This window comes from Tetrahymena thermophila (assembly GCF_000189635.1).
Source record: "Tetrahymena thermophila SB210 genomic scaffold scf_8254736, whole genome shotgun sequence".
Taxonomy (NCBI): Eukaryota; Ciliophora; class Oligohymenophorea; order Hymenostomatida; family Tetrahymenidae; genus Tetrahymena; species Tetrahymena thermophila.
Genome location: NW_002476500.1, coordinates 1,203 through 22,826, shown reverse-complemented (window position 1 = coordinate 22,826; position 21,624 = coordinate 1,203). Strand labels below are relative to the sequence as shown.

At 20.0% G+C, this 21,624-nt stretch overlaps 3 protein-coding genes across 3 annotated transcripts; all 3 read right to left on the bottom strand. All coding sequences in view use genetic code 6, as the record gives it.

The window, feature by feature from the left end:
- Window positions 1-10,997: 10,997 nt before the first annotated feature.
- Window positions 10,998-12,616, bottom strand: TTHERM_00733930 (hypothetical protein; the record flags this gene model as incomplete). The annotated part of the gene is made up of 2 exons (XM_001011541.1): window positions 10,998-11,100; window positions 12,237-12,616. The coding sequence occupies 2 exons, from the start codon at window positions 12,614-12,616 to the stop codon at window positions 10,998-11,000; spliced, it is 483 nt and encodes a 160-aa protein (XP_001011541.1).
- A 342-nt stretch (window positions 12,617-12,958) lies between these two features.
- On the bottom strand, window positions 12,959-14,224 carry TTHERM_00733920 (hypothetical protein; the record flags this gene model as incomplete). The annotated part of the gene is made up of 1 exon (XM_001011540.1): window positions 12,959-14,224. One exon carries the CDS (start codon window positions 14,222-14,224, stop codon window positions 12,959-12,961), a length of 1,266 nt encoding a protein of 421 aa, XP_001011540.1.
- A 4,780-nt stretch (window positions 14,225-19,004) lies between these two features.
- On the bottom strand, window positions 19,005-20,630 carry TTHERM_000733919 (hypothetical protein; the record flags this gene model as incomplete). The annotated part of the gene is made up of 6 exons (XM_012796380.1): window positions 19,005-19,098; window positions 19,311-19,400; window positions 19,824-19,913; window positions 20,096-20,185; window positions 20,381-20,470; window positions 20,623-20,630. The coding sequence occupies 6 exons, from the start codon at window positions 20,628-20,630 to the stop codon at window positions 19,005-19,007; spliced, it is 462 nt and encodes a 153-aa protein (XP_012651834.1).
- Window positions 20,631-21,624: the final 994 nt, after the last annotated feature.

Sequence of the window (21,624 nt, the reverse complement as noted above, 5' to 3'; positions counted from 1 at the left end):
TCTAAATAATCTTTTCAAAATTATTAGATTTTTCAAATTTCTAAATAATAACAAATAAATGAGATGAGATGTTTATTAGCAAATAAAATATTTTTAAAGAAAAATTAATTAAAATTCTTATTAATCAAGTATACGTGCCTTTTCATTTTGTATAACAATATAAATGGTTAAAATAATAGATCATTTAGATTTACATAAAAAATAGGTTTCTTGTTATTATATTCATATTTTATAGAATCAGTAGAAATTCAGATTACAAATTTTTACCTTAAATTAAAACAAACAAAAAAATGTATCAAAAATAGTTAGTTAGTTAGTTAGTTAATTAGTTAGCTATAAAATGCTTTTTCAAAATTATAAAATTTATTTTAGATAAAATAAATAATAAATAAATAAATATCTCAAAAACTACTAAGTATTAATAAAGAGTAATTTGCTCTCTAAAAAAAATAAATTGCTTTGACTTATGACATTTTTTATTTCTCACAAGTCATTGCTATTCTTTATCTAATTCTGAATAAAAAAAGTATGAAGCATATTAATAAATAAAGCTTTCATATTAAAATGTATTTATTGTTAATTATATATACCTTTTGATTTATTATTCTTTTATAAGTATTTATTTATTTATTTATATTAATTACTTTATTTTTTCTTAAATTCAAGCATTTTAAAAATAAAGATTAGCTTGGGTCAGCTAGAGCTTTTATATTTATATAAAAATATTACTAAATATATATATTTGTATAAAAAAGAACAAAACTTCTCAAAATTGGATTTTTCATATCTTTCGTTGATTTCAAGCAAGCAAGCAAATAAACAAGCTTAGCTGCACTGTAACTCTTATTTGTAATAATTAATTATTTTTTCTGAATTAAGATTGTAGATTTTTTAGATGTTTTTAAGCTTTGAAAGAAAAAATTTAATTATTTTATTTGAGTTTTTGATAATGTGGGTATTTCTGTAAATATACTATTAAAAAAGTAATATCATGCATATATTAAACTAGACAATCACTAGTAATAGATATTATACATAACGAAACATCCTAAATAAATGTAGTATTGTTATTTCTTTACTAAAAATATATGAAGATATTTTTTTAACATTTAGAAGAGACAAAAGAATCAAAACCACACACTTATTAGAATAAAATACAAAAAAAGACTACAAATTTTTAACTAAATTAGTTTTCTTTCAACAAAATAATAAAATATATTATAAGACAGCATTTCAAAAAGATGTTTAGTTATTTTTCAACTCATAACGAAATAAGAAATTGACCTTTCAAATTTAATTTAATGATCAAATACTTTTTTATCTACTTAAATTAGCTCATAATTACAAGATCAAATAATTTATTGATTACTAAATTCTGGCTGGGTAAATAGTTTCAATTGATTTTAAAATATATTCATGAATTTACAGATTATAAAAAATTTGCAGCTTTTTATCTATGAATGAATGTGTAATAATGAATAATTAAAATAGACATTTATTTTCAAAATTCAAATCAAAGATGTTTAATATTTTTTTGAAAATTTATGGATTATTATTTAATTTTATTTAAAATAATTTTATAAATTTGTTCGTTTTTAAAAAAATATGAAAAGTAAGTAAGTAAGATGGTAGGTAATGTATAAATTTTCATAAATCTAAAAGAGTGTTATTACTGTAAATGCTCATTAATTAAGGCATTCCCTAAGTATCTTTTTTGCCTCAAAAAAAGGGCCAAAAAAAAAAATTAAAGAAAAAAATGCCTTAATTAAAATATGCCTTCATTAATGAGCACTTACAGTATATAAGATTTCTTGCATTAATTATTTGTTGAATTTCTACGTCAATTATTAATTTTATTGTATATAAATTTTTTACCCACCTCAAATAGTTCAAGTTACTATAAACAAAATTAGGTTTAATTACGAAGAAAAATCATATAAAATTCATCCATAAAATTTATATTTTTTCTGTCTTCAAGTATAAAATATTTTGATTTTGAAAATCCAGAAAAAAAGTTTTGAACATATACAAAATACAAAGAAATATATGTATGTGTGTTTTGACCAAAAAAGTTGTTTTTTAGATTACAGATAGTATAACAGTTTGAAGGAGTTTATAAATTAAAATAGATTGATTTGTAATGTAAATACTTTGTCAATTATTCAGCAAAGATAATAAAATTTTGTAGACTTTAAAAATTAATATTTCTAAAAGGGAAAATTCAATTTTGATATTGACGAATTAATTAATTTCTAATAAGCTCATTCACAAATATAAATTTTCAAATCAGATAATCACGTTAAGAATAATAGAAAGTATCAAATAGAATAATTTCAACAGAACTAAATATTATTTATTTATACTCTTTCAATGATTAACAAATTTAAAAAATTTGGTTTTACATGCTTATTGGTTTGAAAGTTAATTAGGCAAAATATCCATTTTTTAAAATTATAAGTTCATCTTTTATCTAATTATTATAGATGGGAATTGTATGTTTCGATTTCATCAAAATGAATGAATGACAATAGTTTAGATTTTACCATGAATTTTAATCTATCTTTTCTTTTATCTATAAAATATCTTTTTTGTGTATACGCTTGTCTACTTTCAAATATGTTAGAAAGATACTTTACTTATAAATTTTTGGTATTTATTTACTGAGTTGAAAAAATAGAGTGAGGTATTCTCATATTACAATTTGTAGACTTAATAATTTTTAATAGGAGAAAATAAAAAAGATATTTTCTGTTTTGAATGATTAATTAATTAAAATCTACAAATTAGTGGTATTTATTTTAATTTAGTTTTGAAATACTTATATACAGAAAGTTAGTAAGTAAGCAAGTGCATTTCGAGATTTCTGAATTATCTTCTTTAAGCGAGAATTGATCTAAAGAATTGTTTTGTCGTCTAAAGTCTAAAGAGTCTTTTCAAAATTGTTATATTTTTCAAATTTCTAAATAATAGCAAATAAATGAAATGAGATATTTCAATTGCAAATAAAATGTTTTTAAATAAGGATTTATTAAAGTTCTTATTAATCAAGTATATGTATCTCTTCTTTTTGTATAACAATATAAATGATTAATATAATTGATCATTTAACTTTATATAAAAAATAAGTTCTTATTATTATATTCATATTTTATAGAACCATTAGAAATTCTTATTACAAATTTTTACCTTAAATTCAAGCAAACAAAAATGTATGAAAAATATTTAGTTAGTTAGTTAGTTAGTTAGTTAGTTAGTTAGTTAGTTAGTTATAAAATGCTTATTCAAGATTATAATAGTTATTTTAGATATAATAATAAATATATAATTCTGAATAAAAAATGTATGAAATCTATAAATAAACAAAGCTTTCATATCAAAATGTATTTTTTGTTAATTATATTTGCCTTTTGATTTATTATTCCCTTATAAGTATTTATTTATATTAATTACTAACTACCCTAAAAATGTTTTGTTGCTTTTTACATCCAAACGTTTTTAGAATGCTTTATACTTTTTTCAAAAAAAGTGGCACAACTAAATATATGAATCTATTAATATGAAATATTAATTTTCATAAATTTCTTTATTTGGAAGATACTTAGGTTTACCATCAAGAACCTTTTAATAAATTACAGATTATTATTCATAAAAATTTATTTATATAAACCTTGAATTTATTATTGACTATCATATTTATTGCATTTTCAGCAGAAATTTTAATGCTTAAAGAAAAAGTGGATTACTAACTAACTATTCATTACTTAGCTCATTTTTTAAAATATTATTGGTTTAATAATAAAAGTGATGATTTGATATTCGTTTATAAAAAAATATATAAGAACAAAGAAAGACAATCAAAAATACTCTAAATCCTCCATAATTAAGCAAATTTTATTAAAACCTTATTTTCTGAAGAAAAAAAATTTGAAAACATAGAAGCAATAAAATTTTTGAGAAACCCATAATTTTTGATTAATTGATAATATATAGTGTATTTTTTATTAAAAAATGAATGGATATTATGTATTTTTGAAGACTTTCCACATAAATTTTTTCTTGATAACCAACTTATTTTCGATTCAAATTTAAAGCTAATCGATAAAATCGATCTCAGAGAATAAGAATATAGTAGAGAAAATTTTTGAAGCTAACTAACTAACTATATTTTTCATTTGTGTATTGATTTTATAAATTTAATATTTTCTTAAATTCAAGCATTTTAAAAATAAAGCTTGACTTGGGTAAGCTAGAACTTTTATAATTATATAACAATACTTCTAAATATATATATTTGTATAAAAATTCCTATCAATTAGATTTTTCACAACTTTGGTTGATTTCAAGCAAGCTTAGCTGCATCGTAATTCTTATTGGTAATAATTCATTGTTACTTCTTAATTAAGATTGTAGACTTTTTAGATGTTTGTAAGCTTTGAAAGAAAAAATTTAATTTTGAGTTTTTGATAATGTGTATGTATAATTCTGTAAATATACTATTAAAAAATTAATATCATATTTTACATACATTAACTTTACAAAACACCTAAATACATGTGATTTTTGTTATTCTTTTCGAAAAATAAAAAAAGATATTTTTTTAATATTTAGAAGGGACAATAGAATCAAAACCACACACATATTAATATAAATACAAAAAAAAAACTACAAATTTTTAAATAAATTAGTTTTCTCTCAACTTAACTATAAAATATATTTTATGAGCAAACTTTCTTAAAAATTTTATCTTTATTTTTCTATAAGTAATGAAATAGGAAATAGACCTTTCAAATTTAATTAAAAAGATGAAATACTTTTTTATCTAATAAGTAAATTAGCTGATAGTTACAAGATCAAATAATTTATTGATAATTAAATTCTGGGTAAATATTTTCAATTGATTATCAAAATAAATTCATGAATTTGTAGATTATAAAAAATTTGCAGCTTTTTATTAAGAAATTAAATACAAAAAACATTTATGAAATGAATGTTTTATGAGTCATTAAATAATAGATAGACATTTATTTTCAAAATTTCAATCAAAGAAGTTTAATATTTTTTTGAAAATGTATATATGGATGGATGGATTATTATTTATTTTTATTTAAAATAATTTTGTACATTTGTTTGTTTGTTTTTTAAAAATATGAAAAGTAAGTAAGTAAGATGGTAGGTAATTTATTAATTTTCATAAATCTAAAAGATAGTTTTTATATAAGATTTCTTGCATCAAATTATTTGTTGATATCTAATGTCAATTATTAATTTTATTATATAAAAGTTATTAACCACATGAAGTAGCCAAAGCTACTATAAACAACAGTAACCTTAATTAGAAAGAGAAATCATAGAAAATTCATCCATAAAATTTATATTTTTTATGCCTTCAAGTATAAAATATTTTGAAAATCAAGAAACAAAGTCTTGAACATACAAAAATATATAATACAAAGAAATATATGTTGTATGTATGTTTCCAAAAAATTTTTTTTTTAGATTACAGATACTAAAAAATTTTGAAGGAGTTTTTATATTAAAATAGATTTGTTATGTAAATACTTGGTCAATTATTTAGCAAAGATAATAAATATTTGTAGACTTTAAAAATCAATTTTTCATAAAAAGGAAAATTCAATTTTGGTATTGGCGAATTAATTTCTAATTAGCTAATTCACAAAAATAAATTTTCAAATCAGATAATCACTTAAAAAAAAGTAGAAAGTTATGGATTTATTTTGAGTTTTTGTATTTTTAATATTCACCAAGTGGTCAAAAATAATTATTTTATCATAGATAAATTGTTGAAATTTAAAAATTTTCTAGATAGGAAATGAAATGATAATTAATTTTTTAAATACTAAAACACCTATTTATTCAGATTAACAATTTAAATTTTTTCTTCAAAGCTATATTAGAATTCAACTTCAGAATTCTGTTGTAAATTTATAAAAGCTTATTTTAATTTAATCTGTATTTGTTTGTCATTCTAAATTAGCTTTAAGAATAATTGAAAGTATCAAATACAATAATTTCAACAGTAATTATTTAGAACTTAATATTTTTTATTATAGTCTTGAAATGATTTAGAAATTTTAAAAATTTGGTTATACGTGCTCTTTTGTTTGAAAGCGAATAAAGCAAAATATCCATTTTTTAAAATTATTGGTTAGTCTTTTATCTAATTATTATAGATGGGAAAAATATGTTTCGATTTCATAAAAATGAATGATAATCTAAAATCGAATATCAAATAGTTTAGATTTTACTATTAATTTTTTAAAAATATAAACTTTCGATCCCATCTGTATTAATTATCCATCTTTTCTTTGCTTTAAAATATCTATTTTGTGTATGCGCTTGTGTATTTTTCAAATATGTTACAAAGATACTTTACTTATAAATTTTTGGTATTTGATTACAGAGTTGAAAAAAATTCAGGTATTATCATATTAAATTTTGTAGACTTAGCTATTTTCATTAGGATAAAACAAAAAAGATATTTTCTATTTTGAATGATTAATTAATTGAATAATATTTGAAGTCTACAAAATTAGTGGTATTTTTCTTATTAATATAATTTTGAAATGCTTGTATAAAGAAAGTTAGTAGTAAGCAAGCAAATGAATTTAGAGATTTCTGAATTATTTTAGTTAAGTGATAATTGTTCTTAAAAATCAATTAGTTGATTAATAGTCTTTTAAATTATTAGATTTTTCAAATTTCTAAATAATAACAAATAAATGAAGTGAAATGAGATGTTTAATTGCAAATAAAATGTTTTTTAATAAAGATTAATTAAAATTCTTATTAATCAAGTATATTTATGGGCCTTTTCATTTTGTATAACGATATAAATGATTAATAATTGATCATTTAATGATGAAAATTTTTTTAAAGTTTTCATATGGTTTTCTTAAATTCAAGCATTTTAAAAATAAAGTTTGTTTGGCTTGGGTCAGCTAGAGCTTTTATAATTATATAATACTACTAAATATATATATTAACAAAGAATAAGATATTCCTAAAAATTTGATTTTTCATAGCTTTAGTTGATTTCAAGCAAGTAAGCTTAGCTGCATTGTAATCCTATCGGTATTAATTAATTATTATTTCTTAATTAAGATTGTACACTTTTTAGAAATATTGTAAGCTTTGAAAGAAAAAATTTAATTATTTTATTAGAGTGTTTGATAATGTGTATGTACATATAATTCTGTAAATATACTATTAAAAAAATAATATCATATCTGCATACATTAACTTGACAATCACTAATTATAGATATTATACATAACAAAAAATCCTAAATAGATCTGATTTTTGTTATTTCTTTATGAAAAATATTTTAGAGATTTTTTTAATATTTAGAAGGGAGAAAAGAATCAAAACCAAACACACACATATTATAATAAAATAAAATACAAAAAAAGACTATAAATTTTTAAATAAATTAGTTTTCTCTCAACAAAATAATAAAATATATTATAAGACAGCAGACTTTCTAAAAAATTTTTAAATTATTTTTCTACTTGTAACGAAATAGAAAATAGTCCTTTCAAATTTAATTAAAATGATGCAATACTTTTTTATCTAATAAATAAATTAGCTCATGGTTACAAGATCAAAAATTTATTGATTACTAAATTCTGGGTAAATATTTTTAATTGATTTTAAAAATATATTCATGAATTTACAGATTATAAAAAAATTGTAGCTTTTTTTTAATATTTTTTTGAAAATGAATGGATCGATTATTATTTATTTTATTTAAAATAATTTTGTACATTTGTTTGTTTGTTTTTTAAAAATATGAAAAGTAAGTAAGTAAGATGGAAGGTAATGTATTAATTTTCATAAATCTAAAAGATAGTTTTTATATAAGATTTCTTGCATCAAATTATTTGTTGATATCAAATGTCAATTATTAATTTTATTGTATAAAAGTTATTAACCACATGAAGTAGCCAAAGCTACTATAAAGAACAGTAACCTTAATTAGAAAGAAAAATCATAAAAAATTCATTCATAAAATTTATATTTTTTATATTTGTAGACTTTAAAAATTAATATTTCTTAAAAAGGAAAATACAATTTTGGTAATGACGAATTAATTAATTTCTAATAAGCTCATTCACAAATATAATTTTTCAAATCAGATAATCACTTAATAACAAGTAGAAAATTATGAATTTATTTTTAGTTTTTGTATTTTTAATTTTCGCTAATTGGTCAAAAATCATTATTTTATCATAGATAAATTGTTGAAATTTAAAACATTTCTAAAAAGGTAATGAAAAAAATATTATTTTTTTAAATACTAAAACACTTATTTATTCAGATAAACAATTTGAATTTTTTCTTCAAAATCATATTAGAATTCAACTTCAGAATTCTGATGCAAATTAATAAATCGTATTTTAATTAAATCTGTATTTAATTGTCAATCTAAATTAGCTTTTAGGATAATTGAAAGTATCAAATACAACAAACTAAATATTTTTTATTGTATTCTTTCAATGATTTACAAATTTTAAAAATTTAGTTATATGTGGTCATTTGTTTGAAAGCTAATTAATCAAAATATCTATATATTTTTTAAAATTATAAGTTAGTCTTTTAACTAATTATAATAGATGGGAATCATATGCTTCAATTTTATCAAAATGAGTGATAATCTAAAATCGAATATCAAATAGTTTAGACTTTACCATTAATTTTTAAAATATTAATTACCCACTTTTCTTTTCTCTTTAAAATATCTATTTTGCGTATGCGCTTGTAAATTTTCAAATATGTTACAGAGATACTTTACTTATAAATTATTTGTATTTGATTACTGAGTTGAAAAAAAATTCAGGTATTCTCGTATTAAATTTTGTAGACTTAACTATTTTCATTAGGATAAAACAAAAAAGATATTTTCTATTTTGAATGATTAATTAATTGAATAATACTAGAAGTCTACCAATTAGTGGTATTTTACTTATTAATATAATTTTGAAATGCTTGTATAAAGAAAGTTAGTTAGTAAGCTAGCATTAGATATTTCTAAATTATTTTTTTTAAGCAGTCTTTTCAAAATTATTAGATTTTTCAAATTTCTAAATAATGCCAAATAAATTAAATGAGATGTTTCAATCGCAAATAAAATGTTTTTTAACAAATATTAATTAAAATTTTTATTAATCAAGTATATGTATGTGCCTTTTCATTTTGTATAACAATATAAATTATTAATATAATTTATCATTTAGCTTTACATAAAAAATAGGTTTCTTGTCATTATATTCAGATTTTAAATCAATACAAATTTTGATTACAAATTTTTACCTTAAATTAAAACAAACAAAAATGTATAAAAAATTGTTAGTTAGTTAGTTAGTTAGTTAGTTAGTTAGTTAGTTAGTTAGTTAGTTAGTTAGTTAGTTAGTAAGTTAGTTAATAAGTTGTAAAATGCTCATTCAAGATTATAAAATTTATTTTAGATAAAATAATAATAAATAAATATCTAATCCTGAATAAAAAAAGTATGAAATTTATAAATAAATAAATAAGGTTCTCATATCAAAATGTATTTACTGTTAATTATATTTAGCTTTTAATTTATTATTCTCTTATAAGTATATATATATTTATTTATATTAATTACTAACTTCCCTAAAAATTTTTGTTGCTTTTTTCATCCAAACAGTTCTAAAATGCTTTATATATTTTTTCAAAAATACTGTGTTACTAAATCATTATATGAATCTATTAATATGAGATATTACTTTTCATAAATTTCTTTATTTGGAAGAAGCTAAGGTTTAAATTAAATAACCTTTTAATAAATAATAGATTATTATTTAATTCATGATAAATTTATTTGTTTATGCCTTGAATTTATTATTGACTATCATATTTATTACATTTTCAGCAGAGGCTTTTATGCTTAAAAAAAAAAGTAGATTACTAACTATTCATTACTTAACTCATTTTTTAAAATATATATTGGTTTAATTAATTAACGTGATGCTTTAATATCAGTGATTAAAATTAAAAAAAAAATTTTTCCTAAAAGTCGATTCAGCGGAATTTCAATACCTGGATTAGCAATATTTAATAATTTTAAAAAAATGAATTTTTTTATTAAATAAAAAAATAAAAATTAATTATCATTTAAAATGAAAATTTAATCTAAAGTTAAATACTGAAAAATGAATAATTTAAAATCTTTTTATTTTTATTTTAATTAATTAATTAATTAATTAGCACTAAATTTACTTAAATAAATGCATAATTAGTTTTTTAAACTTGCATTTATATAATAAAACACTCAATTTATTTTGCTATTAGAAGTTATTTTTAAACAAAATAAATTAAGGCTAAAAAAGATTTTGCTTTATATTTAAAATTTTTTTGAGATATTAATTAATTTTCGAGACATTTATTTTTTCTTGATTTTATGATTTTGATATAAAGTTTGACTTCAAAGTAAGTTTTATTTATTAAAAAATAGATTTTACCAAAGAGCGACCCAAGTTTATTGCTCCTTATGGATCAATTTAGTTATAACTTTTTAATAGTTTAATTATGACTTAAGAAATTTTACAACAAGAAAAAATTTTAAATTATAAATCAAGGAAAAAATAAAAATTTCACTAAACTTTAATAAATCATTTTAAATTTATTATTTTATGTTTCAGTAAAATAAAAGAAAGAAATATAATAAAATAAATATATATTTTATGAAAGGTCCAGGGTCAGATTTGAAACAAAAGTGAAATCTGTTAAAGCAGAAAATAAGTCTTTTTTCCTCTAAAGATCAATTTAATTAAAGCTTTTAATTTATAATAAAATTATTATTTTTATTTATTAACAAATATGATAAGAAAATGGCTAAAATAAACATCAAAATTGATTTTAAAATAAATTAACTGTTCAAAAGAAAAAATTTTTTTTAAATTTAAGCAATATAATAAAAAACATTTTTCTTTCTAATTAATATTTTTAAAAGCTCAAAATATTTACCTAAAATTGAGATCCAAGCTCTAAAGTTTATAACAGCAAGCCAAACTATAGCACAAATCTTATGCTCCTTATGCCCCAATTTTGTTATTTCTATTAAAATATTTTTTTTAGCTTATGTAAAATAATTATATTAAAATTAAAGTTTGAAAAAAGAAAGTAATTAAAAAAAATAAAAATAATTTTTTTTCAATAATAATTATAAATAAAAAAGAAAAAAAGTTTAATTTTGCCTTATGCAAAGAGTCAGTGTAAGATACTAGAGCATTTTGCCAAAGAAGTACCTAAACTTTATATTCCATAATCACCAACATAATTAGAGCTATCATTTTTAAAAAAATTTTATAATATTAAAGAAAAATAGAAAATAAAAAAATGATTGAAACCTATTATTAATTTGCCAAATAATTTAAATTTAAATTAATTAAAGCATTTTTAATTATCTTTTTGAAGAATTTACTTAAAGATATTTAATAAAATTTATTTTTACTCAAGTAAAAGTGTCAAATTTTAGAGATTTGTACATATTTATAAGCTAGAACCTAATATTGAAGCCTCAACTGGATAAATTTATTTGTAACTTTAAATATCAAAAAAAAGAATATAATTATTTTATTAAAGTAAAAATGATAAGTGGAAATTTTTTGCTAAAAATAAAAAATAATAATGAAAAAAAGAAATAAAAATAATATTTCTTTTAAATAATAAAGAATTACCTAAGATTTATTTAAACTAAAGTATGAGATTCAAGAGATGAGTTTAAAAACTTTTTTATGAAAAATAAAAATTAAGAAAAGTTATAATAAAAAAGTAAATAGTTTACTTCTTGCAAGTTATTAAACTAAATATACTATTATAACATTTTTTTTATTTTCAGATCTATTTTAAATTTATTTATTATTCTTAATTGATTTGCAAAAATAATATTTCTACGAAAAATATATTAAGAAATTTTTAATATTTTAGAAGTGATAAAAGAATTAAAAAAACATAGACCTTTTAAAATAAAAATAATTTTTTGGAAATTTTTCCTCTTTATTAGACATTTTCTATATATTCAAATCATACTTATTAAAAATTTTCTGTGATAATAATAAATTTATATATTGATGAAGTTAGAATAAAATAAAATAAGTTCAAAATAAATAACTAAATAAATTAAAAAGTAAATTTACTTTTTGAGGATTGATAAATTGGATATCATTTTGAAAAACAAGATATTTTATTACATCATGACATAATTATTATTATTCAAATTGTATATATTTTGGGCTTAACATGATTGATTGATAGACAGTAACTAGTTGCCGTTAGGATGGTAGGTAATTTAATTTTGAATAATATATTGATTTTGATTTTAGTTAGGCATTAGCTATTGCGACAGCTGTAGATTATTGATCATAGCAATTTAAAAGCTTTAGGAATTCTATCTATTTGAAGACTAAAATAGTTAACCATTAGCATTCATAGGAAATTAGAGACCTTAAGAAGAAATTCCATTAAATTTTTTTCTCTTGTGAATTTATCTTAAAAGATTCATAAAAGGTAGTACAAATTAATAGTTTTAGCCATTTGGCTAATTTCCTTAGTTAAAACTGTTAAAGTTCATTTTTAGACGCTTCCCAAAATTTTATTTTTTAAAAATTAAGCAAGATTATTTAGAACATATGCTTAAATTAAAAAAGGTTTAAACTAGAGTCATTATGAAATATTGAAAAAAAAAAATTTTAATGAACAATTTAAGAATGAAATGAAAGAATATGATTTGCAGAAAAATAAAAACAAAAAAGAAATAAAATGAAAATAAATTTTATAAATAATTGACTGCACAATAATACTTTTAAATTAAATCATCATACATAATACAAAGGTTAAAGTAGATCTAACAATCAAATAAGTATTATTTAAATTCTGTTTTTTAATTGAATTAGTTTATTTCAAATATAAAAAATCAGAAAAGGAATGTAACTAAAAATAAAACTGAGCTTAAAATTATCATTGAGTTTGATGAAGATTAAGCAGAAGAAGGAGCTGTTGATTAGCAACCAGATTTATCAGATTTAGCATACTAATTAGTTGTACCATTGCAAGCCAAGCAATCTGCATTTGTCCATGTGTTAATATTTCTACTATTTCCACAAGTTCCAGTGGAAGCAACACAAGCATTTCCTGCAGTGTTAGCAAAGACAGCTTATATATTGCCGCTAGGAGTACCAGGACAAGATTGACAGTAGAGATCAGTAACACCTGTAATTGAAGTTCCAGATTTAGGACAAGTATTAATTGCGCATTTTCCAGCACCTGAACCAGTCACCCAACTTAAAGTAAGAGTGCTAGTAGGAGGGGTTGGGCAATTTGCAGGACTAACGCATCCAGTACCAGTGCAACTAACATCAGCACCAGGAATAGGATTTGCTTAGCAACCAGATTTATCAGCCTTTGCATATTGAGCAGTATTACCATTACAAGCAAGGCAATCTGCATCAGTCCATGTATTAGCAGCTCTAGAATTACCACATGTTGCAGTTGAAGCCACACAAGTATTTCCTGCAATGTTAGCAAAGACAGCTTGGTTACTGCCGTTAGGAGTACCAGGACAAGATTGACAGTAGAGATCAGTAGCACCAGTAATTGAAGTGCCAGATGGAGGACAAGCATTAATTGCACATTTTCCAGCACCTGAACCAGTCACCCAACTCAAAGGAAGAGAGCTAGTAGGAGGGGTTGGGCAATTTGCAGGACTAGCACATCCAGTACCAGTGCAACTAACATCAGTACCAGGAAGAGGAATAGTTGCTTAGCAACCAGAATTATAAGCATTTGCATATTGAGCAGTATTACCATTACATATAAGGCAATCTGCATCAGTCCATGTATTAGCAGGTCTAGAATTACCACAGGTTGCACTTGAAGCCACACAAGCATTTCCTGCAGTGTTAGCAAAGACAGCTTGGTTACTGCCGTTAGGAGTACCAGGACAAGATTGACAATAAATATCAGAAGTACCAGTAATTGAAGTTCCAGATAGAGGACAAGACTTAATAGCGCATCTTCCAGCACCTAAACCATTCCCCCAACTCAAAGCAGGAGTGCTGGTAGGAGGGGTTGGGCAATTACCCGGAGTAGTGCATTAAGTATCACTGCAGAGAACATCAGCACCTACAGCAAATATTTAGCTTACTAAAAGCGAAACTATTAGTAACTTTAAAATAGTCATTTTACTTAAATTTTTTTATATTAATTTCTTTTTTAATTCATTAATTAATTATTTATTATGAATAGAGGTTGTTTGGTTTAGGTATTTATAAAGATGGATAGATCAATAGAATAAAATTTCTTAATTTAATTATTTTCTTCTGATTAAGTACTTTAATTAATTTGAATAAAAAACGTCAATAATAATGAGCCTTCTAAACAATTCTAAATAATAAATAGTTATAAACAAGGGGCTGAATAATTTATATTTTAAAATTTTAAGAAAAATTTTACAAATTTAGTAGAAATGTATTCTTTTAGGAAGTGAAAGCAAGCTAATCCATTAGTAAAATTAAAAAGATGGCGTTTATAAATAGCATTTTTTTAAAGGAAAATAAAGAGGATTTTTGACAATAATATTTATTAAATAAAAAAATATCTTAAGCTTATTAAGTCAGATAAGCGAGCTGAAATTAGGTAGTAACTTAAAAAGCTCAATAAATGAGATAGCATTTATTAATTTTTATACCTTACCCTATTAAATTAAAAAAATATCTTTTTGCAACTATTAATTTATTTTACTATTTAATTATTGCTATAATAATAAATTTATTTTTTCATTTTACTCAAAATTCATGTCTTTTTTATATGCACTATGTATATAAATAAAAAACAAAAAATAACAAAATATTACTAATAAATTTATTTTTCAAAGGTTTAGTTAATTTCAAGCTTAACTACACTGTTATTTTTGTTTTTTTAAGTAACAATTATTAATTAATATTAGTTTACTTTTTGGATATGTGTAAGATTAAAAAGAAAAAATTTATACTTTTGTTTGAGTTTTTGACAAATGAGTATAATTCTATTAGTATAGTTTTAAAAAAAAGTAACATCATAAATTGACTTGATAATTACTGATAAATAGATTTTATATATAACTAAAAATGCTAAATAAATGTGAGCTTGTTATATTTCTTTATGAAAAAAATATTTATTAACATTTTTGATATTTTTGAAAGGATAGAGGAATAAAAATCGCATATATTTATGCAAATAAAATTCAAAAAAGACAACATATTTTTAAATAAATTGATTTTCTCTTAACAAAATAATATACATTTTAAGACAACAAATTTACTTAATATATTTTTTAGTTATTTTTCTATTCAGAATGAATTAGGGAATAGATCTTTAAAAATATCTAACATAACTACAAGATCAAATAATTTATCAATTTCTGAATTCTGATAATTAATTCAAAAGTATATTCATGAGTTTACAAATAACATAACAAATTTATAACTTTGAATAAAGTAGTTTGAGTGAAAAAAATATTTATTAAATGATAGTGTAATGATAAATAATTATTTAACATTTTCAAAGTTAAATCAAATAAACATTAACTATTATTTTTTTAAAATTTATAAATATTTATTTATAAATTTAAAATAATTTTGTATGCTATTCCCAAATCAAAAGTAAGTCATAAAAAAATAGATGGTAGATGAAAATATTAATTTTCATAAATCTAAAAAATTCTTTGTAAGATTTTCACATAAAATTTCATGTATTTCAATATAAATTATATGTTTAATATGTATTAATGCTATTGACCACTCTTTTTATCTACAGATTTTTTGTGTCCTTAATTAAATATTAGATTTTATAAACAAAAATATATAAATAAATTAGGCTTTTTAAGAAGAATATTCTTTAAAAAAAACTAGAATCTCTTAATATTATATTTAAATTTTTTAGAAAACATATTCTTACTTTAAATTAAAAAAAAGGTATGTAAATATAGTAGATTTTGAGTTAGTTTTAAAATACCCATAATTTAGTTTTCATATCAAAATATGTTTGCTATTAATTTTATTAATCTTTTGATCTATTTTTAGTTTGTATTTATTTACACTAATTAATTACTAACTACCCTACAATTTTTTGTTGATTTTTTCATCCAAAAAGTTTTAAAACGCTTTTTTCTTTTTTCAAAAAATGTTGACTTAACTAAAATATATGAGTCTATTAATATGAAATATTATTTTTCATGAACCATTTATGATTAAAAAAAAGTACATTACTAACTATTCATTACTTAACTCATTATATATAAAGAAAAGTGTGCTCTGACACAATAAAAAATGGAGAAAAAAAATAGATGCTACAGTACTTAGGAAATAGTGAAATATTAAAATCCTGAAGATAAGATATTTGTTGATTTTTAATATTTACAGTATATAAACAAATTAAAAAAATAGATATTATTTTACATCATTAAATAAATTACCTACTAATGGTATCTTAATTAAGATTAATTAAATGTTTAGATATGTGTAAGCTTTGCGTATAATTTTGTAAAAATAATTTTATCAAAAAATAATATCATAAATTGGCTTGAAAATCACTGGTCAATAGATATTATACATAACTGAAAAGGCTAAATAAATGTAAGCTTGTCATATTTCTTTATGAAAAAATATTTTTGAAGGGATAGAGCAATCAAAATCTCATAAATTTATACAAATGAAGTACAAAAAGAAAGACTAGATATTTTTAAACAAATTAGCTTTCTCTTAACCTCTTAACAAATTAAAATATATTTTAAGAGAACGAACTATTTAAAATATTTTTTAGTTATTTTTGTATTCAAAATGAAGTAGGGAATAGATAGATCTTTCAAATGAATTAAAATTATTTAACTTAACTAAAAGATCAAATAATTTATCAATTTCTAAATTCTGAGTAAATCTTATCTATTAATTAAAAAACGCATTCATGTATTTACTAGTCATATTTCTTTATGAAAAAATATTTCTGAAGGGATAGATCAATCAAAATCGCATATATTTATAAAGTACAAAAAGAAAGACTAGATACTTTTAAACAAATTAGCTTTCTCTTAACCTCTTAACAAATTAAAATATATTTTAAGAGAACTAACTATTTAAAATATTTTTTAGTTATTTTTGTATTCAAAATGAAGTAGGGATTAGATCTTTCAAATGAATTTAAATTATCTAACATAACTAAAAGATCAAATAATTTACCAATTTCTAAATTCTGAGTAAATCTTATCTATTAATTAAAAAATACATTCATGTATTTACTAGTCATATAAGAAATTAACAATTTCTAATAAAGTTCGAGGTAAAAAATATTTATGAAATGAATGTGTAATGATTAATAATTAAATAAACATTTTCAAAATTTGATCAAAGAAATATTAACTATTTTATATTTCAGACTTTTAAAAATTGATCGTGCTTCATAATAAAAGTCAATTTTGATGTAGTTGAATTAATTTCTAATTAGCTTATTCACAAATAAAAATCAGCATTATTAAATTCTCAAGTAAATTAATCAAATAAGAAAAAGATAATTATCCCCTTTATACTTCTATTTTGAATGTAGCAAAAATAGTCACTGATATTTTATATATTTACTGATAATCATTCACCTAATTAAAAATTTTTGCATTTAAGTAATAAAAAATGATATGCTTATTATACAGGAAATAAACAATAATTATTTTTTTGAATAGGAAAACATTTATTTTATTAGAATAATTATTTTAATTTTTCTTAAAAGTTAATTTTGAATTCTGCTTTAAAATTCAGTTGAAAATTCTTATTGTGGTTATTAGGGATCGACCGTATATACGGTAAAACTATATTATACAGCTGTACCGTATAAATTTCATGATACGGTATACGGCTGAATAATTAAAAAAAAATTCGGTATAGTTGTTTTTAAAAAAGTCTAAAAAGTAGCCCTCCAAGGAAAATACTTGGAAGGCGAAAAAATAGTAGGCAGAAAGGTTTTTACTGCTTACTGATCCTAAAAAGCCCCGATTGTAAATTCTCTTTTATGACTCAATCAATCCCTAGAAGAATTGATTTACTTTAGAAAGAGAAGGAAAATAATTAATAAAGTATTGAAAAAATTAGAAAAATGTATATTTTTTTCTATTTATATTATACCTTAATTTACATAGAATATATCTTAATCACTTATCATTATGTAATAAATTTTAAATTGGATATGGAGATAATAAAAAATTTATAAAATGGATAACTTTCAGGAAAATATTCTAGTTTTGTAAATCATTTTTTCCGATGATATATTATAAAATAATTACTTTTTCAATCGATCTATATAAAAAAAGTAATACCACATAAATATTTTATATACACATGATAAATTATAAAATAAAGTCAAACATATCTTCTTCCTATAACCTTCACTAAAATTAGAATTTAATATATACTAGAAGGTACATACATCTCTACTACATTACTATCGCCAACAGACTAATTCTATGATATAAAATAATTAATAATTAAAATAGAGACATAATTCTATGTTTAAATTCATTAATCTTACATATTAAAATCTATAATATCATACTTCAAAACTCATAATATAGGGTAATACTTTCATTAGTTTATAGTCAAAAAAGAAACAAATCAATCAAGCAATACTTTAAATCATATACTGAGGGAAATTAGATTATTAATTAATTAAAGCTTAGTTAAATCAAAATCATACTTAAAATTGTATTGAAATCATAATAAAATAACTTGACAAAATTTTCATGAGTAAAGAAATTATTAAAGGAGAAAATAAAATAAATAATGAAATTATTATTATTAAAATATATATTTGCTAATTGGAATAATCTATTATATAAATATCTGCATTATCTGTGTCAAGTATATAAAAATCTACATAATTTTTAAGAATTTAGTGATAGAATATAACATATATTGTGAAACATTCACATTATATAAAATTAATCATAACAATATTATTTTAATAACCAATCTTTTCAACTTAATGAGTTTTCTTCTTATATTTGTTGCTATACTTGCTCCATCAAATTCATTAAATCTATTGATAAATTAAATTATTTTTTAATTGTATTGAAGACAATATACAAACAATAAATAAAAATTTAAATAAATCACTGAGTTAAATTTTATTTAATTTAAATGTAAATAAACGCATGTAAACCTTAAATCTAAGGAATAAATTAAATTGTTATAAGTAGTTGCACTATGTTTTATTTATTAATACAATTAATAAAAATATATAAAATTTACCTGAGATCAAGTTATAATTTTGAAAGTTTACTGCAATTAAGCAAAGCAGAAATTAAACCTTATGCCCCCTATTCTCCAATTTTATTTGCACTATTTAATCATTTTAAAAAAATGAATTTTTGTATTTAATAAAAAAAATAAAAATTAATTATCATTTAAAATGAAAATTTAAGCTAAAGTTAAATACTGAAAAATTAATAATTGAAAAGCTTTTTATTTTTATTTTAATTAGCACTAAATTTACTTAAATAAATGCATAATTAGTTTTTTAAACTTGCATTTATATAATAAAACACTCAATTAATTTATTTTGCTATTAGTAGTTATTTTTAATTAAAATTAAGGCAAAAAAAGATTTTGCTTAATATTTAAAATTTTTTTGAGATATTAATTAATTTTCGAGACATTTATTTTTTCTTGATTTTATGATTTATTTTGATATAAAGTTAGACTTCAAAATAAGTTTTATTTATTAAAAAATAGTAATTAAGCAACAAAATAAAAAATTTTTACTTAATAAGCAGATTTAAGCCTTGGAGATTAACACATTTTACCAAAGAGCGACCCAAATTTATTACTCCTTATGGATCAATTTAGTTATTACTTTTTTATAGTTTTATTTTGACTTAAGAAATTAATTTTTTTACAACAAGAAAAAATTTTAAATTATAAATCAAGGAAACAATAAAAATTTCACTAAACTTTAATAAATCATTTTATATTTATTATTTTATGTTTCAGTAAAATAAAAGAAAGAAATATAATAAAATAAGTATTTATTTTACGAAAAGTCCAGGGTCAGATTTGAAACAAAAGTGAAATCTGTTAAAGCAGAAAATAAGTCTTTTTTCCACTAAAGATCAATTTAATTAAAGCTTTTAATTTATAATAAAATTATTATTTTTATTTATTAACAAATATGATAAGAAAATGGTTAAAACAATCATCAAAATTGATTTTAAAATAAATTAAATGTTAAAAAGAAAAAATTTTTGTTAAATTAAGGCTATCAATCATAATAATAAACATTTTTCTTTCTAACTAATATTATAAAAACTCTAAAATTTTACCTAAAATTGAGATCCAAGCTCTAAAGTTTATAACAGCAAGCCAAACCATAGCACAAATCTAATGCTCCTTATGCCCCAATTTTGTTATTTCTATTAAAATAAAGAAATAATTTTATTAAAATTAAAGTTTGAAAAAAGAAAGCAATTAAAAAAAATAAAAATAATTTTTATTCAATAATAATTAAAAATAAAAATGCAAAAAATATAATTTTGCCTTATGAAAAGAGTCAAGTGTAAGATACTAGAGCATTTTGCCAAAGAAGTACCTAAACTTTATATTCCATAATCACCAACATAGTTCGAGCTATCATTTATTTAGAATTTTTTTTATTTAAAAGAAAAATTATAAATATAAGTTGGTAGAAAATAAAAAAGTGATTGAAACCTCAAATAAACTATTATAAATTTGCCAAATAATTTAAATTTAGTTAATTAAAGCATTTTTTATTCTCTTTTTGAAGAACTTACTTCAAGATATTTAATAAAATTTATTTTTACTCAAGTAAAAGTGTCAAATTTTAGAGATTTTTACATTTTTATAAGCTAGAACCTAATATTGAAGCCTCGACTGGATAAATTTATTTGTAACTTTAAATTTAAAAAAAAAGAATATAATAATTTTATTAAAGTAAAATAATAAAAGGAAATTTTTAGCTAAAAATAAAAAAATAATAACTGAAAAATAGAAATAAAAATAATAAAGAATTACCTAAGATTAATTTAAACGAAAGTATGAGATTCAAGAGATGAGTTTAAAAACTTTTTTATGAAAAATAAAAATTAAGAAAAGTTATAATAAAAAAGTAAATAGTTTACTTCTTGCAAGTTATTAAACTAAATATACTATTATAACATTTTTTTTATTTTCAGATCTATTTTAAATTTATTTATTATTCTTAATTGATTTGAAAAAATAATATTTCCCCTATTATTTTTTAATTAATAAGTTTTTTTATAGGGGGGTTAATATATTTGAATATAAGTAATATGTTAATATGCGTTTTATGGTTAGGAAAAATTTAGAAATTCTTCTTTAGAAATTAATTAATTAATTGCCCCCCAAATCCTGTATTTATTTTTATTACCCCATTTACTTCACAAAATTTAGCTAAATTTAAAATTTTTGATGTAAAAAAATTATTTATTTTGGAAATTATTATAAATTAAATTATTAATTAATAAAAATTCTATTATAAAATATTAAAATCAGATAGATTTTTTAATAAATAACTAAAAAATGTATT